General features: G+C 37.4%; 1 protein-coding gene across 1 annotated transcript in view; it reads left to right on the top strand.

Moving 5' to 3' along the window:
• Window positions 1–2,643, top strand: part of GDC1 (Ankyrin repeat family protein) — a 143,151-nt gene extending 140,508 nt beyond the window's left edge. Inside the window, exon 2 of the mRNA XM_089378503.1 lies at window positions 1,998–2,643. Within this exon, the coding sequence (XP_089234629.1) occupies window positions 1,998–2,246 (249 nt within the window). The 3' untranslated portion in view covers window positions 2,247–2,643. The remainder of the gene's footprint in view (window positions 1–1,997) is intronic.
• Window positions 2,644–8,738: the final 6,095 nt, after the last annotated feature.

Consider the following 8,738-nt stretch of genomic DNA (forward strand, 5'->3'; position numbering starts at 1 on the left):
AGAGTTATGCTCAATCTCCCACGATGACCTAATTATAGCCTGGTTTAGTAGAGCAAACTTGTACGAAGTGCCACGTGTCACTGTTGCGACCTTCGGCCCTGAAAATGCTACTCAACAAACTACAATTTGTCCTCTTTCTGTGACTATTTACAAAATTTGAATCCAATGCTCAGAGAGAAAGTTATGACGATTTTCCCAACGTCACCTGTTTGACATGGAATTCGGGAGCCTGCAAAAACCCTAACTTCCTCGGATCATATCTCCGAAAATATAGCGAACCAAGATCTGAAATTCGGTCACGAGGTTCATCAAGATTTCGGCTCAAATGGGTTTTAATTTCAGCTTCTGAAGCTTCACAGAAAAACAGTTATAGCGAAAATGCCACGATGACCTGTTTGAAGCCACAAAATCCCTACAAGAGGAGGATATGAGGGTCATTATTTATATGAATGTCTTGAGTTGAGAGGGTCCTCAACAAGTGAACGTTGGAGGGATTTTAGGAGCAAAAAAGTATTATTAATTATTGACTATTCAATGACCACAACCAATTATGAGTGCCATGCCACAACCCCATAGGGTTTTAGCCCACTAACTGAGGTTACTAACTTCAAACGCAAATAACTCTCAAACTGTGAAGAACTGGGAGGCGTACCATATATCAACGGAAACATCTCGATGAGTAGAATCCATCGAGAAGATCTTTGATGCAAAATAATATGAGTTGTCAAGTCAAAATGCCCTTGCAAGATCGGGGTAGCCCCTGGTGCTGCTTGGGTTGAAATCAATGACAACCACTAATCAACATAATCATCATGAACATGTCTGTCAATGAGGGGAGCACTCTAATAAAATGTTGTACCTTGTAAATAAAATATGTTCTCTTGAGCAAAACTCCACCATGATAAAAATCAATATAAAGTACAACCTAAGGCACACCACCAACAAGAAATTATTACACAAGAAAATTACCATCTAACCTTAGGAAAAGGTTAGATCTCCATCAAATCATATGTAGTACACCCCTTCTAACACAAACTTGGGAAATATCACATCAATGAGCCTACTAACATCATGAAACACATTCCCCCCTAGGTGATGTCTAACAAATGTTACATCATAAAAAGTTAAATCACCTAGAAAAATATCACAAAGGTATCATGAAACATCCCACCATAGTGACATTAGAAGAGAAGGGAACATAAAGAAATCCTAACCCCATTCAGTCATCAAGTGTGCTCCCATCACACATCCAACACATGAGGACCATGTGAAACACCCCATCCTAGTGACACCAACATCATACATCAACACTCCAAGTCACTAGGAAACATCAACATCACGAAACATCTACCTTTTAACATCATCATCAAGCCCTTTGGGAGGCTAGAACCATCATCCATATCCAAGAAGCATATATATATATATATATATATATATATATAACCACCATAATGAGATAACATGCTCCACATCCATAAAAAATGCAACCGAGGGTGATCAACAAGGCAAACACATGTGAGAAGACCACCAAGCAGCAAACTCAATCATCCAACCAAAGAGAAGTGAGACTCCCCCAAATTGAATATCTCCATCAATGATCCAAGGCGATTAAGAAAAGGGGCCCCATGAAGATAAATCCCCCCAAGTTGGTCCAAAAGCTCCAAGGAACCAGCTGTAGATATCCATCAATGTGATGAAAATCACAATATGGAACCTCATCCAATGTGAGGTGTAACACACTGAACTATTTGCTGTTCTTTCAGGCATGAATATAGTTGAATGAAATTGATCGTTGTGATTTTTATGGGTGATAAGTGTAATTTATATGAATGACAATTTCAAAACCCCTTAACCTGGCCCTCCAAGTTCTCTCGGGTTTTAGATACCCTGATTATATGTTTGTGTTTCAAGTTTGCATGTAATGACTTGAGTAATTTCATGCATTTAAGAAGGATGGACTTTTAAGATTTAATGTTTCATGATGCAATTATGTGCAGTATTTCAATTATATGGGCATGCTTGCTGTTGAAGGCTCATATGACAAGATGGAAGCCTTGTTGAACAAGAACATACACCCTGTAGACATATTACTTCTACTGGCTGCTTCTGAAGGTGACAAACCTAAAATAGAAGAGCTAATGCGAGCTGGAGCTAACTACACAGTTACTGATGTTGAGGGAAGGACTGCTTTAGATCGAGCAGCTGATGATGAGATAAGGAATTTGATTGCAAATTTTCCCAGGTGAAATATAGGGTTCTCTGGGTTTCTTTCAGATTTTCCCCAGTCGCTCTTATATTTCTTTTCACTGCTTCAAAGTACAGACGATTGTTAGACACAGCATTCAGTAAAGTTGGTATCCTTCCCATATATTGTTATGCCCCAAGTCTGTGCACAAGAGAGAGACAAGATGCAAGTTAAAATAGAAAATGAAGTCATTTAGCAATCTGTAATGTTTATTTTGTCCAGTAATGTCTCTGGGCATGTTCATGCTTTTAACGTTGTGTTTCACCTACTTGTAGTACACATTAGACAGGGTCGAACAGCATTTCAAGTGTACCCATTAGGGGAAGCAGGAAATTTATTAGCTGGACATTTAAACAAGGCTGCCTTAAGATTTAGTAATAGTTTGTGAGTTCATCTGATTTTTTGTTGGACTTGGTTCCTCATGCTTTTGTGCAATCAGTGGCTTTTTGGCATGTCAAATAAAAATAATGTTTTAAAACTAAGACATAATTGATGCTCTGATACCAAACAGATACAGCAGCAGCTGTGAAATTCCTCCATTTCTTCCTGGAAGAAAAGTTCACTCCAAGTCTAACCTGCAATAAATTTCAGCAGATTACTGTTCTGTTCTCCACAACCAATTACTTTAGAGAGACAAAATTAACAAGGCTAGAGGAAAAACAACAGGTTTGCCAGTAATTTCTTCATCTCCAAAATGTTAAATTAACAGGAGGAGCTTCCAACAAAAGAAAAAGAAAATAGGGCATGTCATGTGTATCATCCTCCCCACATCCCAAAAATTGGAAATTCCCAACCTCCCAGTAGAGACTCATATTAAAACAGTTAAGAATTCTTTATTTTGAGCCAGTTGAGCTATGTCCACTATATATCAACCATTCTCTCGGTATTCTTTGAATTGTCAATTTGGTAATCCTTCTCATTTCACTAAATAAAGTTTATAATTTGTTTTTCACATACTGTCAACTTTGTGTGTACTAATTCATTTTTTCTTTTTTAACTTTTGCAATTGCTTTTTCCAATCTGTTACCCCCCAAACCTGCACTTAAAAGTGATAAAACCTTGAAACACAAGTGGAACCCTAGGGAAACATAGGAAGGTTTCCCATTGTCACCACAGCAACTCTTCCTCTCTCTTTATGCTGGCTCTCCTCTGGTACAAGGGGGGTGAAGTGAAAACTTCTTGATAAACAGAAATATATATATATATATATATATATATTTTATTAATAAATGAATTGACAGATGATGATTGATTACAATGGGGTTCCTGGCTTATATACCGCCATGAGCACCCTTTGGGAAAGGGCATGATCTTATGATCGTGCCCTTTCGTCTAACTAAGCCTAAAATTAAATAATAAACCTAAAATTAACTAATTTTTTACATAACATTGCCTTCCTCTCGAAAGAATGCTTTTCCCTCAAAGCATACGCAACGACGGATGTTGTTGACAAAATGCTTCATTCTCCTAAGAAGCGTCTTCTTTGGTAAGTCCTTCCACTTGATCAGATATTCCAAGATGATCAAGGTCCCACATTTTAAAAGGTCTTGGATTAATCTTGCAATTCCCTTTTTTTGGTGATGTGGATATCGGTATGGCTTGATGTTGACAGGGTCTGATCTTGCCTTGACTTCTATTGTATGCTCAATTTCCCTATTAGGCGGCATCTTCATAGGTAGGTCTTGAATTACTTTTTCATGATTCCGAATTAGATCTTGTATCTCTCGTGACTCTTCACTGGTCATATTTGCAGATAACATTTCTAACTAGTGACATTGTACTACATAAGCGGGTGCTCCTTTTCGACTTAGCTTCATCATTTGAGATGATGATACAACTTGATTTTCTGGTGCTTGGAATCCGTGTAATTTGTACTTCTGACCTCCCCATTTGAATTTTATAAATTGTACTTGGTGGTTGGCGGCATAAGTACCTAAAGTTCGTAACCACTGAATACCTAAGACTACATCTACTCTGCCTAACGGTACTGTGAAAAACGGAGACTCTAAACTGAAGTCTTGAATCTGCAATTTAACCTTATGGCATTTCCCCACATTTTCAATCTTCTTACCGTTAGCTAGCATCACTTTCATGTTTGGTAAGGGAAATGAAAAGATATTGAGTCTCTTTGCCATGGTTGCATCTAAAAAATTGTGTGTGCTACCAGAGTCTATGAGAACCACCACGTTGTTCTTTTTATGTGTCCTTTTAACTTTAAAGTTTGAGGTTGTTATATACCTGTCATAGCTGATAATGACACTTGTGGAATACTTCCGTCATCTAATTCTGGTGAGAATTCTGGGGCATCTTCTATTTCTTCTATGTCAGAATCTTCACTGTTTGACTCATTAGTTGCTTCACAATTATATAGGTTCTTGGGTTCTTTTCCTTTAGCACACCTATGTCTGGGGTCCCACTTCTCACCACAACGCTTGCATTTACCCTCTTTTATCCTTTGCATTTCCACATTAGATTTTTCATCTTCACGACAATGTGGTGGAACATATCTCGTATTATTTGAGTCCACATACTGGGGTATCCTTCGTCTTGCATATGTTTTTTCTGCTTTTGACCAAAATATTGGTTCGGATTTCTTTTCGGCTGTTTTTGCTTTTCGTCTTGCTACTTCTATTGATGTAATGTCATGCATCTCAAGTTCTGCTTGTAAATGGGTTTTGAGTCCCGAGATGTATGATTGAATTAGATGAGATTCTGATAACCCAGGTACTCGTGTTACTAAGGTCTCCCATTCTTGAGTGTATTCGTCCACACTTCCTTTTTGTCGTAACTTGATGAGTTTTGAAAAGAACTCTTCTTCTCTTACACCTTGGAATATTTTAAAGAATGCATCTTTAAATTTTCTCCAGCTAATGACGTATGTTGTCTTTTTCCAACACATATGCCAGTTATATGCTTCTCCTTCCATTTTCATGGATGCATGCCTGAGCTTTTCGTCATCATCATTGATGTCATATATCTCAAAGTATTCTTCTGCTTTATTTATCCATGCAACATTGTTTTTTTTTGTTTCCATCGAAATTAGGCATCTCGACTTTTGCCCTTCGCTGGTATGTTGTTAACGGTTGAGCGAAAAAAGGGTGTTGATTGGTAACGGTATCCCAGAGTTGCTTGTTTGTATGGGTTGTGTTACTCACTTCTTGGTTGGGTGTCACTGACTTTTTTGGGGATTCAACTTTTTCATGAGAGTCTGTTGACTTTGTTGAATATGATGAGATGTGTTCTTGATTCTCTTAATTTTCTTTTAGTAGTTGTTCGGGTGTACAATTCATCTTTTTACACAGAAGTTTCAGCATTGTTAAGGCATCTCTGGTGTTTACTTCTGTTTGGACATGTTGATTTTCCATCTTTGTTTCTATTCGATTTGTCGTATTGTGAAGATTTTTTATTTTGTTAGCTTGCTCCCCAAGCTTGATCTGGAATTCATTTAATCTTTTACTGACCTCGTCATGGTTGTTACTTATCCTATGCTCATTGCTCTGTGTCAATCAATTGTTTCTGAAAATCAGCCATCGTCATTGTCGACATTGAGCGAGTATGTGGGGGCGTGTATTTATCTGCCAGCTTAAATAACTTTTTTTTAATAAATAATTAAATTAAATTAATTAATTTAATTATATGACATAAGTTGTTTTTTTTAATTAATTAACTAAATTCACGTTATATATATAACTTATAATTAAGTTAAGTTATGTAATATATATAACTTATATATATTTATATTATATATATATATATATATATATATATATATATATATAAATTAACCGTTATATATAATTTGCCAATATAAATATATATTATATATTTCTACCTGAACAATCACGTTGACTGATAGAACCTTTTGACCGTTCAAAAAAACACAATTTAGTGAATATCACTGCAGCTTTTAACGATGGCTACAGATCGATGGATTGGCAATTGTATTGTTTGGCCTGCGGCTAGAACGACGCGAATATGTGAAGCGGGTGGTCAGGAGGACGAGCGACACGATTTTAATTAAAAAAAGACGGGAATCGCGGGTTAGAATGGCGGATGATTGACGAGGCAACGGAAAGGGAGTGTCAGAAATATCTGAGATATGGTTGGAAATAGTGGTAGGCAATGGGAGCAGCAACTGTATTGTCCACGACAGAGTCCTGCACTTTGTTCGTTGAAAAAGGTAAATCTGAGAAGAAAAATCCTCACGCGGGGCTTCCCTTACCACACCTGCACCAATATTTTATGACGTACTATTATATTGACTTGACTGGGGGGCGGAACAAGATTAGATTGCAGGCAGAACACGATTAGACTGTACTGCACAGAGTTATTGTTCAATAAACTAATGGAAAAAATCGGAAATGAAACGATTAATTAATTAATAATAGTTAGCCGAAGATAAGACGAGGGGTAACCGCCCATTTAAGGAAAAATAATAATCCGCAGAGCCCACGCAAAGAAGATGAAGGATTTTGTAAGGCGGGAAGTGCGTGGACCCCTAGGTGGATATGCGTGGGTTATAGGACGAATATTTCAATGAAGGGGATGCGAGGTTTGGGATGCAGCTGGAATGAGTGGACAGCAGAGTCACTGGATGGAGAAACTGAGAACTAAACCTCTTTGATACCAGATGAAGTGAAAACTTCTTGATAAACATAAATATATATATATTTTTATTAATAAATGAATTGACAGATGATGATTGATTACAATGGGGTTCTTGGCTTATATACCACCATGGGCACCCTTTGGGAAAGGGCATGATCTTATGATTGTGCCCTTTCGTCTAACTAAGCCTAAAATTAAATAATAAACCTAAAATTAACTAATTTTTTACATAACAGGGGGTTTCTCTGGTAATAATGTAAGATAAACGTTACAAATAGATGGGATGGTGGATCAAGACAAGTTCTTTTCCAATTAGGTGTTGGAGTCAAATAATTACATTCAAGAGGGTTTGGATAGTATGGAGAAGGCATGGCAAGGCCGTTACAAACATGGTCAATCTAATCAAGTGGATTTACTTCAACATGCTGAAACAGGAGGGCTGTTTGGAGCACAGATACTCTTCGTCAAGCTTAAAAGTTAAAACCAGCAGATCTGTCCAAGTAATTTCCAGAAGTCAAAATAATCCAAGAAAGATTATAGAAAATAGAGAACCACACAATAAAAAACCCTTCAACAAGGCTTAGAGGGGATCTTCCATAAATCCAACCGTGCTTAAAAAATGAGAGGGATTCTCTTTATGTATATATGAGCTTGATCTCTCTTACAATAAAAAAGTATTAATGGTTCCAGATCCACTATCTTCTCCAAGAAATAACAATATTATATTACATAAAATAACCAAATGTTCTGAATAGAGGGAACACTCCTTTTCTAGGGTCTTCTTTAAACCTTGTAGAATGTGCTAGACTCTCCCATGCTGCCACATGTTCTTTCCTTATGAGCATTGCCTTAAATATGATGATTGACCTTGTCAAATGGGGTTCTGTATGCCACATGTCTTCCTCTCCTTCTGATGTTTCCTCAAGAGTGTCTTTTAAAATAGAAATGGAGCGAAAAATAGGGGGAGTGCTCTTCAAGATAGGCTCATCATCCATTTACTAAAACCATAAAGAAACCAATTCCAAAATGGAGCGCTCCTCTACTATTGGGCTAGATCCACATTTTAGGGCTTCTAGAGTGGTCACCAAGCTGATATGAAGCGATCCAAGTATGCTTACCCTTGTTTCTTGTGCACAAGAGTTTGTTTGACCATGTCTCAAGGGTTAGCTGACACATGTTGCTCCCTGAAATTAATGGCTATTTGAATTTGTCTTTAAATGCCACTTGTTTCTTAAATCCTTTCCATGTGCCACCATTTTCTGCTGTAGCTAATGCACATAACGGCCCTGCAAAATGCACCCAGGCGGCTGGTTATAACTCTTAACACAGACGTGCCCTAACTCCTCGTGTAGACATCATGTTTGGTCTTCAAAACATTGCCTCATATGCTGTTATATCTCTTCAAACAGCACTTCAAGTATTGTATAAATTTGTTCAAGAACTGCATCTAGACATGTCAAATCAGGGGACACAGACCAACAAAATTTCCCATCGTTTTTTGATATGGAACTTACAATAAAACAGTGTCCACTTCTTTCAAATTGGTGTCTCTTCAACTGCAGATCTGCTCAATTATACAAGAACAGCTACTATAATTTGCTCATATATGGGTGCTCTATATGTATGAAAATCCTCCATAACTACTGATTTGTTACTGGATCCTGGAACCATACATATTTGAACATGTGCTAGTTTAGACTCTGACTTGTCCTCAGAAAACAGCAAACAACAGTTATAACTCTCAAGTAAGTGCTCCTCTGAAGGCTGGCATAATTCTGTACCTCATTCAAAATCTGATTTGAACTTGTCAATCTGGAATCCCTCCCAGAATGTTCAAAGTGCCTTTTGTTGATCCATGTTCGTGTCTCACTTTTAATCTGTAACT

This window comes from Pinus tabuliformis, chromosome J (genome assembly GCF_031772625.1).
Source record: "Pinus tabuliformis cultivar Carrire ecotype Pingquan chromosome J, CPIR1, whole genome shotgun sequence".
NCBI lineage: Eukaryota > Viridiplantae > Streptophyta > Pinopsida > Pinales > Pinaceae > Pinus > Pinus tabuliformis.